At 36.7% G+C, this 18,417-nt stretch overlaps 1 protein-coding gene across 3 annotated transcripts in view; it reads right to left on the reverse strand.

Moving 5' to 3' along the window:
* Positions 1 to 3,573: 3,573 nt before the first annotated feature.
* TRAPPC11 (trafficking protein particle complex subunit 11) overlaps positions 3,574 to 18,417 on the reverse strand; it is a 42,874-nt gene continuing 28,030 nt past the window's right edge. For all 3 annotated transcript variants that reach the window (XM_033104684.1, XM_033104683.1, XM_033104685.1), the window contains 7 exons: positions 17,350 to 17,415; positions 17,085 to 17,241; positions 14,474 to 14,585; positions 11,393 to 11,484; positions 10,267 to 10,400; positions 8,332 to 8,499; positions 3,574 to 4,552 (listed from right to left, as the gene is read on the reverse strand). In XM_033104684.1, the coding sequence (XP_032960575.1) occupies positions 4,508 to 4,552; positions 8,332 to 8,499; positions 10,267 to 10,400; positions 11,393 to 11,484; positions 14,474 to 14,585; positions 17,085 to 17,241; positions 17,350 to 17,415 (774 nt within the window). In that variant the 3' untranslated portion in view covers positions 3,574 to 4,507. The remainder of the gene's footprint in view (positions 4,553 to 8,331; positions 8,500 to 10,266; positions 10,401 to 11,392; positions 11,485 to 14,473; positions 14,586 to 17,084; positions 17,242 to 17,349; positions 17,416 to 18,417) is intronic.

Consider the following 18,417-nt stretch of genomic DNA (forward strand, 5'->3'; position numbering starts at 1 on the left):
AAAACTCTTGAATAACATGAGCGATAGCTGAAGGCACCAACTCCTTACTCTGAAACTTACCAAGAGGGAGCATTGTTATTAAAAATTCTCTTTCCTATAGTAACTGTATTTTAGGGTAATTAAATAGACCTTATAGATGAGGGAAAAAAGTTTCTATACGAAATGATTCTAGCCAATAAATGCAGAATAGCATTTTTAAAAATTATACTCGGCAACTTCTAATTAGTAGCTGACCCCGACAATTGCCAGATGGAAGTTTAGCTGAACTTATAATTTCCTGTCCACCATAATTTTCTGAAGGGATTAGGCTGTCACCCTTTAAACCCATTGATGAAACAGCATCACGACAGGTGAGGCGACCAGACACCGTGTGTAGCAACAGGATGTGTAGCGTATCATCTATGAGGTGTAGCTACAAACAAACAGAAGTGCAGGACGACAGGCAGTCACTCAGGGACTCAGGCAAGCTGTGAACTCTAATTCCCCATGTATTGGAAACACAGGGGATGGAGAAACAAGTTTCAATGACACTTTGGGAAGCAATCAGCCAACACCAAAATGTGGAACAGTTTATAAAACAACTGACTCCCATATCTTCAACAATTCAATGATAAAGGATAAAACGGGGGAAGAGACTGTTCTACATTAAACGAAACTTTAAAAAGACTTAAGAGGCATAAATATAATGATGGACCTTGTTTGGATGCTGATTCAAACCAACCAACTATAAAGACTGCTTAGTCAATCAGGAAAATTGAATATACATTGTACATTAGAAAATCTTAAGGAAACATTGGTAATTTATTAATAACACACTGTGGATATATTTTTAAACAGTCCTTTTATTAATGGGTGAAATTATATGAGGGGAATTGATGTGGTTATAAGACGATGGCAAAATGTTAATGGCTACTGAAGCTGAGTACAAGCATGGAAGTATGTTCCAGTCTCTACTTTTGTGTATGTTTGGACATTTTCACAATAAAAAATAAAATGCAATAAAGGATGGCAATCAGAAGTGGAGAAAACACTATAGTAAAAACTGTAGTCTGAGCAACTAACACCTCTGATAAAAATCATGAGCTCCTCCTGTCCTGTGTTTAAATAATCAAACATTTCATCTTGAATGCAGGACTTATTTTTTCCTGTTACATTTGGCTTTTGGGATTCAGTCCTTTGTTGAGACAATCAATGATTGCCGATTATCACCCAACCTCCAACATTTTTCAAACTAGAGTTCTCCAATCTGATGAGCATTACAAAGCTAAAAAGAAGACAAGCTTCATCCCAAACTCCTCCAATTCCAACAGAAAAAGCCCCGCTCTCCAGAAAGTGGTGACAGCAGCAATCTTTCAGTTTTAAGTGAGTTTCAGTCCCCCTTAATTCTCTTATCACTGAATACGAATCTCGGGTAGGGAAAACAATGCCAGCTTTATCAACAGTGGACAAGTCTGTTCTAAAAGTACTTAGCATGTGACAGAGCTGGCAGGAATGGATGCCAGCCAGCATAGTCTTCATCACCTGGGATGCTCTTCCTTGACTTTTTCACAAACATTTCTGTCCTCCAAAACTCAGCTCACATAACATTATCTGTTCAAGGATGATGGAAATGCATTTCCACACAACACAAAACACAGAATCATTCTATCATGACTGAAAACAGCTCCAGCATCACTCCTGCACAAAGCCCTACCTCACTGCCGCTCCCTCACTCACACCTATAATCACCTCCACGGTGGCTCCTTTTTACTGTGTCTTTTTTCATTAGGAAAATATTCAGACATATCCAAAAGTACAGTGAAATAAGCCCCCCCAGGCACCCTTTCCGCACCCGTAACAGTTATCAACATTTTTCAGGTCTTGTTTTACCTTCTCTCCCTAACCTGCTTTGCTGTTCTGTTGTGTTTGTTTCCTGGAGGATTTATTTGAAAGCAAATCCCAGACATCCTCAGTCCAGCAGTCTCATACCCGCTTCTATTGCATTTCTCACACTGCAGGGGCTCGTTGACATGGTAGTGTCTCCTACCGACCCCTGGTCTTCAGGAATACGGTTCCTTCATGGCTGTAGAAACCAGTGCTGAAATGGCCTACGGTAGGCACTCGAGAAACTCCAGCTACTGTTGGAATATCTGAGTGACCCCAAGCCAGAAGTGTCCAGCTAAGCCCTTCCTGGATTCCTGACCTACTGAAACCGTAAAAGAATGATTGTTGTCTTAGGCCATTAAGTATTGGAATGATTTGCCTTTTAGCTAGATAACCAGAGCATCCGGCAAGTCACTTAACCTCTCTGTACCTCAGTTTCCACATCTTTAAAATGGCGCTAGTAACAGTATCTACATTGCACTGGGCTTTTACTTGTATCAAATGAGGTAAGAATATAACCAGCTGGCACATTGTAGCACTCAATAAATGTTGGCAATTATATGGGAAACACACATAGCTTAGAAATCCCAGATAACCTAATAACGATAATATTTACAAGTTCTCATTTGCCAGACATGCTGATACATTTCAGAGAAGGGTGCATTCCATAAATGAAAAATCAACTTCAAGGCTGCTATGAGTTTTGCATTCTTTCAATGACTGGGGAGAAAATAGAATTTAAATAGTCTCTCAGCCTATAATTTGCATGGTAGATACACCCTGAAATGCAGAAGTGCTTCCCCCTCTGGTAAAACATGCTTCAGAAAGCAGAAACTGTAAGGCCTTGTGATCACTTTCTTTTGTTCTTAGGCATAAGTAAATGTGATCTTTGAAGAAAACCTGAATATAATTAAACTATGAACTTATTTTCTCTTTCATACATACGTGAGATTTTATACTCATTTCGTGAATTTTATGCAGTGCTTTAGCAGTGTGTGTATCTGAGAAAGATCACTGTTTGCTAAAATAAAAAGGAAGATGGTTACGGAGTTCACACCAAGTGATGGCATGAGTATCACTAGTTAGATACGTTTCAAAACAAACCCATAAGCAAGATGAAGAGCACATTTGTATCTGGGGTCCTGCATTCATCCAACAATCTCTAATCACTCATGTCGCACCTAACTGCTTCTTGAAAATTAGTCATTACTATCAATTCACTTCACCATTAAATAACACCACCCATCTCTAAGTATTGTTTACACTAGGAGCCGGGACGCATTAGGTGCCTTTTCTGGGATTTTAGGTCAAGAAGGGAAGCTTTAGAAAGGTATTTGCTGGGACTTCATGGACCCTCCCCATTAAAAGGGTGAGCTTAACTTTTTCCATTTGCTGTGTTTTTTCCTTAAAAGTACTCTCTCTCTCCCATTGCAATGCCAATGTGGACATTACAACTCAGAATTCCTAACAACTATTATTATGGAAAGTATCAACTGGAAGACTTTTAATATTGTGGGTGGAGACATAAGAGGGCCATGAAAGAAACGACTGAATTAAAGCAAAAGTAAAAAAATCTTTCCTTCAAGTAATGTGAAAGACATTTAAAAAAAATTCAATCCTCTGTTCTCCTGTATACCTTTTTCTTAGTAAAAGCTGTTTCATGAAACTGAAATCAAAGGCAAAATAAATAAAAGATATATACAAGCATGTTTGAAAGAGAACGTATTTATTTACCTATTTCCTTTTTTACAACTCCTACACTTTTAAATAAAAATTTTCCAGGAAATCGGGTAATTTTAAATTAAGATATTTTAACAAAGAAAATTTTCACAATATGATTTTTCTTTACATGACTTTTCAAGAGTTTTAAATAGTTCTTTTCAAACTGCACAACAGAATGAAAAGCTCTTATTTCAATCTTGCATCTTTTTCAAAAACTTTTAGTTTAGGAAATGATGACGGTAACCAGATCCTTGCAGTTTGGACCCTTACAGATAAAGATCTTTTTAACACTTACAAATACAAACCTGCCTCACAAATGATCCTCATTTTGGCTGCGAGCTGAACCTATCTGACACGTTTTGATGGTAACAAAGATATGTTTTAGACAACTTAGATTGCTTTGATGAAAACTCTTTGGAAGTTTTCTGTATCAGTCATGCAACTGCTTGTAAGTTCCTGTGGACGTGTTGTGAGCACACACTGACTTTCTGAGGAAGGATTATCTCCAGCTTAGCCAACCGAACAGAGACTCAGGGGAGTCAGAACTTTGCGGGGCAGATAGCAGTGTATTCTCTTCTCCTTGTCGAGTCATACTGGGATGCTTCCTTCTCCTCAGACATTGCACGTGCAAATCACTTACTTTTACAAGAATTTACTATTCATAAAATGACTTTCAACAGTAACAATGGTCAGACACCCTTTCGTGTCACACTGACAGATTTCAAATATTTATTTAGTGAAACTATGAGAGGATAGATTCTCCTAATATTTTAAGCATGAGTTCCTCTGACTAGTTGGTATAACATCCATTAAAAAATAGAAAAGATTAACTTTTGCCATGACCAAAATCACCGTTCACAATGAAAAACATATAGTTCAGTCCAGCTTCTCTGTAAGAACAGCCAAGGGCCAGACTTGAACATCACGCAGCAGCAATAGACGTATCATCCATGAGTCGACCCTGTGGCTTTAAAGTGGGAAAACAAAAGGGGTTTACAAAATAATAGTGACAACACAAACTCTACTGCTTGAAAAAATTTTGCAATTCTTAGAACTGTTTCACAAAAAACAACACGTGCAAGTTATCAAAATAAAACGTTATTCTCCTTCTTTCACCTCATCCTCTTTCTTCACTGGAATGTGGGGACAGCAGCTGTGTGGGTAGGTGCTGCCTGTTCCCTCTGACGCCGCGCAGACATCAGTCACTACTTCTCTCATAACCCGGTGTTCTAGCGGCTGCTGCCAGCCTATCACCGTTGCTGCTAAGTGATAGTTGTATTCTCTCCCGCTCTTGCTCAGGGCACTCCTGGGTCTCAAGCTCTGACAGATAAGTTCCTTGGGGATTCAAGAAGGTCTCTCAATCTTCTGTTTGAGAAAAACTGATTCACAATGAACTGTGGGCTATCTAACAATGAATATTGCAAGGACAGAAGCAGCAGATAAAAACAAAAATTTCCCCTTTTCTGAGGTCACTGACTAAAAAAATTTAAAACATTGTATCAGAAAGTGAAGGCTAAGAATGAATAAAAGGTACTATAACTGCTTTTACGTGTAAAAATTGACAGGTTAACAACACCCCAGAGCAGAGTAGCTAAAAAAATGAAATTCTCGCAAATAATTTTGTTTTATTATACAGATGTACAATAGCAGATCTTTGTGCGGGAAAACGTGAAAGAGGTGTTATTCAGGACTTGAAAAAGAACAGTGTTACAACTTCACCACCAAAAGCCATTTGCTGTGCTTTAACCAGAATGATTCATGCGGGATTCTCTGAGGCAGTGAAGAGGGCTCCCCTGCTTTCAGTTTGGTTGCTGTGTGGTTGCGTGCAGGTACACATGCATGCATGTATGTATGCATGCATGCCGACATGCACACACGCATGTGTAAGTTAGCTCTCCACCATTCAAGGCAGGAACGGAATGAATGAAAGAATAGGGGCCTGGTCTTTTATACTTCATGTAATTTTTTAGTACTGATGGAGGATTTTTAAACATTTCCACCTGATCACATTCTAAAAACATTTTAGAAGCAGAATAATGGCTCAACATTGTTAAATCCTTATCAAGCACAGCATTACAAGCAGGGGCAGCAGACAAGTACATCACGCAATCAGAAAACTGAAATCTGTTTTTCAAAGGCAGAAAAACATTGACCCAACCTTGCTCTAGGGCAGCTCTGTCCAAAACCACCTTTCTGTGATGATGGAAATGGTCTGTGTCAGTGCTGTCCATTAGTCACACTAAACTCCTGAGGATCTGAAGTGTGACTAGGGCCACTGAGTAACTAATTTTTAATTAAATTAAATTCTGACTAACTTTGATTCAAATCTCAGTAAGTATGTGTGAATAGCACAGCCCTGAAGTTTAATAAAGGTGTGATGGGATATAACATTTTAGTCAATGATTAACAGTAAGTGGGAAAAGGGTAATCTTCATGCACTGTCCCTAGTGTGACAGATAAAACAATTTTAATTATCAATCTCCCCAATGGATAAAGGAGCTGGCTCTGAGACATCCAGCCAACTTCTCTGACAGAAGTCAAGTTACTAGAAGGTGGTACTTGTATTTTGAGAAAAGATCATGGCAGTTAGAAAAGGGCATTTTAATTATATTAAAACTTACGAGTGTTTATTTTTCTGAAACCTTTCCTTAGGGGTTTAAACACTACCCAAAGGAGGTTTACTGTGAAAGAAAATCTGAAGACGGCACTAGCATTAGCCGGGACTAAGTTTGGGTGTACTGAGTGCTATGGGGAAAGGAATGAAAGATAGAACTGATAGAACCAAAATCTTGATTTCTCAGTATGATCAACTCTTTCACATCTCAAACAAACTGTTTGTACAGCTAAAATATGACCAAGTCTGTACACTGATACATACTTTCACACTGCGTAAGGCCGTACTTCTGAATTTAGAAATAGCAAACTTTAGAAGGCCAAATAGCTAAAAAGACTTTAGAGACCAACTATCCCCCCAGTGCTCCCCAACCAACATGAGACTTCCCCTGCCGGTGGCCTCAGACACAACAGTGAGGAACGGCGATGGAAAATGTTTTTAGAATGTGATCAGGTGGAAATGTTTAAAAAGTCCCTGCTGTGTGGGGGCAGAGGGTATATGGGAAATCTCTGTACCTTCCTCTCAATTTTTCTGTGAATCGAAAACTGTTAAAAAAAAAAAAAAAACAGTCTTAAAAAAAAGTCACTGTTTACACACTAGAAATCTAAAGTTAAGAGTTTGGGTTTTTGTTGTTTTTTTTTTACAATTTAAAAGCATGGCGTAGCATAGGAGCTTGGAGAGGTTAATAAAATGATTTTTCTGCATATGCAAAAAAAAGTTTGTAACTCTGGAAAGACAAAGGCTAGGAAGATTATGAGGGATAGGGTAACACAGACTAATTTATAATTTACCAAATTCCAGATTATATAAACAAGGGGCAGTTCCCCAAAACTTGACAGAGACAAAAAAGGAAATAGTAAGCAATGTAATTTGTCATTCTAAAACGGGGTATTAACTGAAAATAAAAAGACGGCACACAGGATTCACATATATTCACGAATATCTACCTGAGTTACTGAGGGAAACTGAAACTAGCTGGAAGAACAGCCTTAATTCAGGTACCAAGAGGGGCTTCATCAGACGAGAGGCGCTGAGCTACGTGAACCACTTACTTAGGTAGCTCAATTCACACTCTCACACACTATGACCATTTACATACTCTTTTACTGCAGGAACCTGGAAACTATCATTGTAAAAAATCAAAACATTAAACCAGAGTATAATTTCCGGGAGATGATTGTTTTCAGAAAAGACCCAAATCCAGGATTATACAGTTAAACTGAGAGAATTAGGAAAGGTCAGGAATCATACTTAGAAAGTTAGTACATTTTGTTTAAAAATTAATTACAAACTAACCACAATTTAAAAACATGCTTTAAAAAGAATAAATGAATGCACTAATCAGAAACAGGCTCAGAGACATAGAGGAAAAACTGAAGGTTGCAAGATGGGAGGGGGTGTGAGGATAAAGGAGAAGGTGAGGGGATTAGAAAGCATAGCTGGTAACCACAAGATTGCCAGAGGGATACGAAAATCAATTTGGGGAATGTAATCAATAACGTTGTAAAGATTTTTGTAGGGTATTCGATGGACACGTCTCATTAGGGAGACCACCTCAGGGATGATGTAGATGCCTGATCACTGCACTGTACACCTGAAGCTGAAGCTGAATAATGAATGTCAACTATACTTTTATATCTATATATAGCTATATATATATAACTATATATATATATATATATATATATATATAGTTACAAGAAGTGGAATACAGTATTAGGAATAGAGACAATGAAAACGTAATGACTGTATGCAATGTCAGAGGGATAGTAGATGGGGAGGGGGGTTATCACTGTGTGAGGGATATAAATGATAAATGTCTAACTAAAACAAACAAAAAACAAAAACAAAAACAAAAAACATGCTTTAGTAAAACCAAAGGAAAAAAAGTTTAAGGATACTATAATGATAAATCATTATTTACCTAAGGGAATAAAAATCTTTTTAATTAGATTCTATAAAATAATAGTAACTTTATAGAAATAATATCAATATTGCCAAATTCATATAATAAAAGCCAAAAATATCAATAGTTTCAAAATATTGTTTAGCGAAGGTTACATGAAAAAGCATCTTCTTCTGTTTGTTTTCAAGACAGTAAATTTAAAACATAGAACATTTCTAAGCCTTACCTTTACAAAAATAGTGGTAGGTATAAAACGCCTGAGCAGTTGATTTGTGAAGTTAGGAAATCTAAGCAAGTTGATGTTGAGAGACGGCAGTTGCTGGTATCCAGCCATCAGGGGATAGAAATTGTATAACATTTCCTGTTCGGTGCCAGGTAGGATACGCAATCGAATCTAAATCATAAACATTTATGAAGAAAGATAATTAAATATACATACTTGCAATACCTCTATGTTGTCACCACCAGATTATCTACAAATGATTGGACACCCAAGTCCGTATTTCCCCGAAAATAAGACCTAGCTGTACAATCGGCTCTAAAGTGTCTTTTGGAGCAAAAATTAACATAAGACCCGGTCTTATTTTACTATACTGATAGTAAAATAAGACCGGGTCTTATATAATATAAAATATAATAAAGTATAATAAAATATAATAAAATACATTAAATTTTGCTCCAAAAGATGCATTAGAGTTGACTGTCCAGCTGGGTCTTATTTCCAGGGAAACACAGTATTTCTGGTGAAATATTCTCTTTCTCCTACTCCATCTACCAGACAGATTTCAAAATGTAGGGCTGAATTAGTATGAGGCTAGCACCAGGCAGATAATACATATATAAAAAAAATGAGCACAATTTCTCAGTTTCTATCAAGATCTAAAAGGAAACTTACACTGACTTAAAAATGAGAACACTAGATGGATCAATATTTTCTGTGTCTCAGACCAGGAAGACGTTACAGTGACAATATGCTATGGGATAATTTGTAGAAAAGCATCTTTGTAAACATTATATCAACATAAGACAAACTAGTTGTTTATTGTGTTTTTTTGGAGGGGATTTTACCTTTGTGGTAAGGTAAGTAACTTCAGGGGAGAAAAGATGTTTGGAAATTTTTAATAATACTTTAGAAAAGAACACAAACTGGTAAGATTTTGGCATCTTATAGTACCTAATTATTTGTAAGTTAGTATGTGAAACAGATCAGGACAGTCAAGAAAAGCTCACTCATTTGCAAATGAGTACATTATAGGTATATAATGTTCCAAAGATATGCATGTGTGTACCAACCGATTATAGCTAATATTACACTTAATATGTAAGTTTAAATTAGTGCATGAACTTACAGTATACTTCATATATAATTCTATTTTGTATTTAAAAACAAACAGCACTCAGAATATGCACAGCACAGATGATTAGTCAGAGTAGGTACTTCTAGGTGTCCCTCTAATTCCTCTAATTATGTCCTCATTAGTAAAAAGTATTTACTGACTATTGAGGGGTGTCTCTTTTATCACTTTTGGACAGTGGAGGACAGTATTGTCACTGAAACATGATTTTGCCTGATAGCGTATGTTCCACTCAAAAATCTGATGAACTTTTCCACCTTCTATTTGAATGGATGAATCAAAATGCCTGAATAATTTATTTTTGTGTCTAGACACAAATGTATCTAAATGTATCAAAGACAAGTAAATTTATACAAGATCAAAATCTCTGAAAAATTTTACTGATAGTTCAGAGGAGAATTAGAGTTTTAAATAGGTAGTCATGCCTCCAGGCCTCAAAATGAACAAAGTCAGTCTCTCTCCCTCTCTCTCTCTTTAGTAATAAAAGGGAAATCTAAAACTTTCAGGAATTCTCTTATACTCCAAGGATTTGTGAACTCTTGTTTCGTAAGGAGAAAGAACCTAGATGTGTGAGCTCGATATGAAAAATGGTTCATATTCATTTTATGAATGCCCATTTAATCCCATTTAATCCACCTCTATAGCAAGTTGTACTTAATCTTTAAAAGTGACTAAAAATCCACTATCAAAATGTAGGGACCACAGTCAGCCTTATTAGCACATTTGTAAAAATAAATGTACAGCTCTCCATTTCCTGGCCCCACTTTTGTGTCTATATAAGCAACCCAGTAAGACAGGAACTGTACCTGTTTAAGACCCGAGAACATGAAGGCATCACTGGGCTCCACGGAAATCTCCACATCTTGAACTAAGTTAGTCTTATTCTGTAGGTGATACTTGACAGGTAACGATTCTCTGACACGTCCGAAGGATGGCAGATCTGCAGAGAAAGATGATACAATTCTTTTGGTTAAAAAAATTTATGGGTTCTTTTTGTAAATAAATCTCAATCTATAGACATGGGAATATTTACACTAATAATATTACTGCACTCTTGCTAAATAAGGAAATTCTTTGACTGAACAATAGCCATGGGACTATGATAAAAACAGGCTAATAAGAATGAAAGTCTCCTTCTAAAACTGATTAAGTTATAGAAAGGGTCTTGGCTATCAGGAGCTGAATTATATGTTAGGAATAATTTTTAAAATCTACGAAAGATTTCGTTAAGTATTAATCATGGCTCAAAAGGGAATGATTGGAGCACATACCATTAACTATGAAATATTCCTGCCAAAAACTTGAACCTGAATCTGATCAAGTTTATAGATCTACCAACTTATAGGGACTAAGAAACACTTAAAATGATACAACACAATCAGCAAAATCCAGGCTGTAGGAAGCTCTACAAGACAAATGACTCAGCTTCTTCAATACATCAGCAGCAAGGAAGTAAGGGGAGGAGGGAGGTGAGGGAAGAGACGGCAGTGGAGAAGAGGGACTCTGCCTACCTACAGATTTCAAATATATGAGACATCCATCAACTGCAATGTAGAGACAACCCTTAGGACAAACTAAAGAACATTCAGAGTCAACTTGGGAACTTCCAACACTGGAATTTGATAATAATATTAAGAAATTATTGCCAATTTTTAAAGTCATAATAAGGGTATTTTGATTATATTTAGAAAAATAACCACTAATATTAAAGATGCACACTGAAATATTTACAGATGAAATTATATCTGAGATTTGCTTCAAAATAATGGGGGTAGGAGGAGTGTTAGCAGTACAGATGAAACGAGACTGGTCATAATCTACTTTGGTAAATATTGGGCATTTTTCATAATAAAAAGCCTTTAAAAATCTTAGCAGCCAAAATAGATATTCTTACTGGATTCTTTTTATTATGTAAAATTTGAAAGCCGTTACCTGCGTTGACATGGAGAGGGATATTTTCTACAATCACATGTGGCAGAGTAATGACAGTGCTGATGACAGGGACATTCTCCATGGCTGACGTCCTACAGCAGAAAAGGACATCGTTTAAATTCACAATTTATGTAAGAAGTTAATAAATCAAAAACAGGGAACACAGATGTTCACCAACTAGTTTCAAAGGAAATATACATTATTTACCTATATTCTAAAACTTTATTAACAGAAGTGGTTCCGTGAAGTAAGAACTTTTAGAATCCCATTTTCCTTTTGAGTATTTCCAATTAACAATGTCATAGCCCAAGGCTGCCGTGTGGTCCCAGTGGCTGATGAAGCAAGGACAGTGCCAGAATGTCCATCATCTCCACCCAAACACACCATGTAGCCGTGTTTGTGGTAAAGCATTCTCAGTGCAGTGATTTACATTATGACACAAACACCTACCACCCGAGGACAGTTCACGGATGAGCATCAGTCTACTTCGAGGTGTACCACGAGGTGTAACTACACTACAAACACACAGCAGGAACCGAAGAACCAAAAATATTTTACTAAAAATAAACGTAGTGCCATTCCAACGTTACTGAGATAAAGTGAGTAACAATATGAAACTGTCAAGTATTTTCCCCGTACTCAGAGTGGGAACCCGGGGGTACCTGGCAGCTATCTGACTGCCAAGTAAAGCCCTTAGGAAGAGTCTCTATCTACAGACTAGTTTGCAACAATGTGCAAACTATTACAGAGCAAAAGCAACAGGCAAGAAGATCTCATCCTTCATCATTAAGAAATATGTCTTTATACCATACAGTAACATAATGGAATAATTAAGCAGTGCCTTCAAAATGCTGATTTAATTCCTATAAAGAGGTAAGTTAAACATCAATATGGTAAATTCAGAAGTAGGGAAAAGAAAACAAAGTTAGTTTTTTAAAATAAAATTATACATTTTCATATTTGTAATAAACCTTACTGTTTTAAAATTTATGAAATAATTGAGTTACACCATGAAAATAACACATGAAATATCACATATGTACCACTCAGCCTGAGAAAACATAACAATATAGTTGAGTTTTCCCGTGTACCCCTTCCATCTTGCATCTCCCCACCCTCCCGTCCAGAAGTAACTACTATCTGGAATTTGGTTTGTATCACTCCTATGTATTTTACACTTTTCCAAATTATATTATGTAGCACTAAGAAACATCGCCTGTTTTACATGTTTTCCAATGTTATATATATGAAAGTTGTTCATATCCTGAACTTCTGCAGTTGCTCTGTTCACTTAGTATCAATAGGATGATAGGTGTAGCTCTGGTTCAGGCATTTCCAGTGATACATAGTATTTCATTGTATGATTGCCACATTTTATCCATATTCCTGTTGATGGATATTTAGCTCGTTTCTAACTTTTTACAATCAGTGCTGCTATGAACATTCTTATACATATAACTTTTATATGCATGTTTGAGACCTTTCCTAGGACTACAGAGTATAGACATCTTTAATTTTACCTGGAATTGCTGAGTAGATTTCCAAAGCAATTGTTCTAATTTATACTCTACATCTTTGACAAACTTTGCATCAGTAAACCTTTTTATTTTTTCAAACTAATGGGAATATGTTTGAATCTCAGATTACTAGTTAAGACTGACTTTCTCTACCTGTGTTTACTGGCCATCTGGCTTCTTCGATTTCACTTCTACTGTCTCAAGTATTCTGCTCTCCTATCTGTTCAGAGACTTGTGGTTTTCTCATGATTTGTAGAAGTTCTTGACATGAATTTTAAAACTGTCAGTTTTGCAAGTTGCAGATAACTTTTCCCAGTTTGTATTGTCTTTTCAGCTTTCTTTATATATTTTTTAATGAACTGATACAGTTAATTTTAAGAAATCAAATTCATCAATTTTATTGGCTTGTACTTCTTGTGTCTTAAAGAAATTCTTCCCTACTCCAAAATCATAAAGTAATTCTCTTATTTTTCTACTAAGAGTAATGTTTTGCTTTTTATAATTAGAACTTTAACATACCTAGAATTAATTTTTATACACAGTATATATCAGAGATCCAATGTTTTCCCAAATGGATACTGAACTGTTCATCGCCAATTATAAGAGTTCATCCTTTCCCCATTGATTTACAATGTTACCTCTGTAAAATTTAATTTCCATATGTGTGGATCTATGAATCTATTTCTAGACTCTCTCTTTTGTTCCACTTGTTTATTTACATATCCCTGAGCCAATACCATAGTGATAACTACTGTAGCTTTACAAGAAGTCTTGGAATTTACAAGGGCAAGTACCCTTGCCTAGTTCTGGAATATCTTGACTAATTCTGACTTTTTGCCTTTCCATACAAATTTTGGAATCAAGAGTCTCAAGTTCCACAAAAATAGAGAACAAAATAAGCTGTTGAGATTTCTGGAAAAAACTGACTCTATAGAACAATTTATAATATTAAATCTTAGCCAAATCCTACCCAAGACCATTCTGTATGTTTCCCATTTATTTAGGTCTTCCTTTCATGTCTTAAAGTTTTATAAACTTCTCCATAAAGGTAACATACACCTTCTGTCATACAAGTATACATTCCTATGTATCTTATAATTTTTGTTATGTAAATGATACCTATTTCATAAGTACACTGCCTAGTTTTATTACTGATATACAGAAATACAACTGATCTTGTACATTGATGTTATACCCAGCAACCTTGCTGAAATCCTTACAGTTCTAATAATCTGTGGATTCCCTTGGGTTTTCTATGTAGACAATCCTACTAACTGCAAATAAGGGCAGTTTCTCTTAATGTTTTTAATGGTCCTATCATCAGAATCACTTCTGCTAAAATTTCATCAGTACCTGTATATTGGTCACAAATTGTGACAAATACAAATGAAAGTTTAATTTTCGTTTTTAATCTTTGTGATTTTGACAAATGGTTAGTGATATGAGACTTCTAGTCTGCTCTTGAGGACTGACAGAAGCTCCCAACTATTAAATGACAATGACAAATAACAAAGGCATCAGAATAGCACCGATAATGAAGAAAAGTGGGCTGATAAAATTTTACCTCTTCCAGGAGATAATATAATGCCCAGTTGCTACTCCACCTTCAACATTTCCAACAGATGGGCACCGGAGACAAAAGCATTCACTAGCACTCTCTCCAGTCTGTAAGACAACTACAAGAAAGAATCTTTATAAACCTTATGCAATGATTTCATCTATGAAAGGAGAGTTTTACATCCAAGTAACACAACAAAAAAAGAATACCTTATTATAAATTATTTAGACTTAGCAACTAAGATTCAGAGATGTTAAATGACTTTTTCAAGGTCACAAATTCCCTACCCAGTGTTTTTTTCCTAATCTAGCAATATTCCTTTATAATAAAAATAATAGGTGAGGCATCTGTATGTCTGTGACACATTCCTATGGGAACTAATGAAGAGGAGAGGTCTGGAGTCAGAATAATACCCTTTGGTGATTATTTTTATTTCAAATTATTTCACGTCTCCAAAGTGAACATTTCATGATCCAGAAAACACTAGTTCTCTCTGAATAAACACATACTATGGATACCACTCAAATGGAAATACATCATATATTGCCTTATCATTGCCTAATGTGGCTACCTACATCTCATGCAAGGATATGTTCCTCTTGCCAATTTTATAATAAATCTCCCAACAAATGCTCGTCTAAGCCAAGCCTTCGCTGCCCTGCAGCACGTCACCGCCTGCAATGTCACTCCTTTAAATGCAAGCCGGCAACGGTGTCAATCTAATGCCAACTCTATGAGTGAAACCTTGTAATAGCATCGAAGTCCCTAAATATTAAGTAATTTTTTTTGGTTTTCCAGTGAAAAAGATTTTGATAAATTAATAGTTACGATTGTGGGTAGATACCAGAAGTGAAAGGGAAAAAAGCTGGGTCAATCTTTAACTCACTACGTTTAAATAATTTTTAAAGACTAAGAAATAATACTGTAGCCCAGTAAATAAAAAACACATCAATTCAGACCTCTTAAGATACTTTTTTAAAAACCTGGAACATTCGTATGAAATTCTTCCAAAGTCCTCCCTAATTCTAAGAAGTTAACAAAATGATCACAAACATTTTTAACAATTAACAAACTGGGGTCAAATGTGTGACCTAGGAAAGCTGTGGTTTTTAATGTGTCATACGCAAATCGTATAGCGCATCAGTGCTGACATTCTGCAGGTGGCACAGAATACTGCCACCCCTGCCCCAAAATATCCACATTCTAATTCGCAGACCCCGTGACTGTTGCCTTACACGGGGCAAAAAGGACTTTACAGATGGGATTAAGGTACGGATCTTAACACAGGGAGGTCATACTGGATGATGCAGTTGGGCCCAATGTAATCACGGGAGTTATAAGGGAAAGAGGGAGGCAAGAGGAAGTCTGAGGAAATGTGAAAATGGAAGCAGAGGAATCTGAAGATGCTCCACAGGTGGTTCTGAGGATGGAGGAAGGAGCCACAAAGCCAAGGAACATTCATATGAAAGTGGCCCCTAAAACCACTAACTGGGGTAATTTGTTATAGCAGCAATAGGAAACTAGTAACGGGAGGCTGAGAGTAGACATTATCATTAATTTAATAAATATTTATTAAACCAACTACTGTGAGGCCGGCACTACAAAGAGGAGGCTCTAAAGGAACACAGTGTAGCAGGGAGCCATGCCTACAACAAACGATGACGACATAATGGGGGAAGTGTTGTATCAGTGGTGTGTACAAGACACCACGGAGGAAACAGGGACGAAAGCTTAGCCCTGCCTGCTTGGGAGGAACAGAACCTCCAAGCTTCCATGAGCCCTCAAGAGCCAACAAGACTTCAACAGGTTGAAAAAGAAGAGGGAGGGAGTTTTGGACGAAAGTGGTATGTTCAAAAACAGATGGGAGCGATGTTTGCTGACTGTAAAATGTCTGGCTTGGTTGAAGTCTGGGAAATGGCAAAAGAAAGCAGAGTGACCGGTGCAGAAGAAGCAGGAAAGGTAAGCGGCGCCTCACTGGGGAGGGGCTGGTATGTCATGGAAGTTTTCAAAGTAGGACCAACAAGTTCAGAACAGTCTTCTGAGGAATCAAACTGGTAGCAATATGAAAGGGAGACTAAGGGAGAGAAAGGCAAGGAGGCAACCAATTTAGAAGCTATTTCTAAGGCAGATACAAAATGAGGATGGCAGTGAGAATGAAGAGAAGCTGGGTTTAAGAGATGTGTAAAGGGAGAACTGCCACTTTAAGCGAAACGACGTTGATGAGACCAATTTTACCAGAGGCTAAATGCTATAAGTAAGAGTTAAGTTCCTACAGCATCTCATCGATGCTGTAACGACACAACATTGAATGAAACGTTATTATAGGAGGACCTGCTGTTATTATTTTATTTTCAAGTACATTTGTCGAAAAGTAACTAACTTCCTTACAGTAGCAAAAACCTGATTTTTAAAAATAAGGTATACTCAAACAAATTGTAAATTATGCTAATTCTACCTTAATTCTAAATGCATTTGCTTTTGTGAGCGTAAGTCTCAAGATCCCTCCCTTACCAAAAAGCTAACTCTTACACTGCTAACCTACACACACACACACACACACACACACACACTCACAAACTGTCTTCTGCTAATGAAGTGGGATGAGCCCCATTCTCACCTTGGTCCACCTGGGACTCTAGCTGATCCACTGGACTCATAGAAGGAGCGAGCTGGAGCTCACTGGATACAATGGTGAGGGCCCACGGTGAGGCACTTAAGAGGTCTGTCATCAACAGAAAGGGGATGTCGGCATAGACCCTTTCCAGGTGCTCAAACTGTCACAAATGAAGACAAAAGGTTCATTAGGAACTGCATTAATCCATTTTATTTTCTGTTCATTGCTGTAACTTAACTGATTTCCAGTATACTTCACAGCGACATACCTTTGTAGAAACAAATTTAACTGCAACATCAAATGGAAAGACGGTTTCTATTGTTACAGTTTCATCCTGCAAAAGTGTAAAAGGCACATTCAATGGCTTTTCTAAATCTTAACAATAAAGTTTAAAAAATAGAAGGCATACAAAACAGTCTATTACTAACCAATAAATAATCCCAATTTATGTATTAAGAAGCTAGGACCTTTGGATAATATTTGTAAAAATCTATGTAGAGAAACTAGACTACTTTTTCTAATAAATTATCTTATGGTATTACAACAGCTCACACTGCAAAGTGCTTTCTTACACATTATTTTTCTCAGGATCTAATGCAAGTAGGCAGGGCAGGCACTGTCACCACTTTACAGTAGAGGAATCAAGGATTAAGGAAGATTTTAAGTGTTTGGCTTTAAGCCACAAAGCTCGTAGTGCCAAGCAGGGAATCTGGGTCTTCTTCTTCCAAAGTTCTTTATCTCACCTCAACTCAAGATGACTAAAATAATAGTAATAGTAATGATAACAATAATGGATTCTGACACAGTGTTATAATCATTATGCACGTATTTTTGTAATGTTCATAACTCAAGGAAACAGGTGCCATTATTACCGCAATTTGAAGATAAAGCTGTCACATAGCTAGTAAGTGACAAAGGCAAAACTAATCCACATCTGACCCTGGAGCCTGTACTTTTAACCAACATGCTACACCTCCTCTCTACAAGTCTGTTCAAAAAACAATGGGGTTATTATAACTCTGGAAACAAACAACACACCTGTTGGTTGAGAAACCTTTAAAAAAGGTTGCGCTGATGAAAAACTCAGGCTGTAATGCCAGATAGATCTGGATTCTAATCCTGACCGGATACACAACTAGCTGTGTAGATCTTGGATATGTGACCTTGGGAAAGTTATATGGTCTCTTTAAGTTTCTCACCAATCCTCATAGGATTGTTATGATAATGCACACAGAATACTTAGTGAAATGCTTAAATCATGTTTATTACTGTGTTTCCCCGAAAATAAGACCTAGCCGGATCATCAGCTCTACTGCATCTTTTGGAGCAAAAATTA

Source organism: Rhinolophus ferrumequinum, chromosome 4 (genome assembly GCF_004115265.2).
Source record: "Rhinolophus ferrumequinum isolate MPI-CBG mRhiFer1 chromosome 4, mRhiFer1_v1.p, whole genome shotgun sequence".
Taxonomy (NCBI): domain Eukaryota; kingdom Metazoa; phylum Chordata; class Mammalia; order Chiroptera; family Rhinolophidae; genus Rhinolophus; species Rhinolophus ferrumequinum.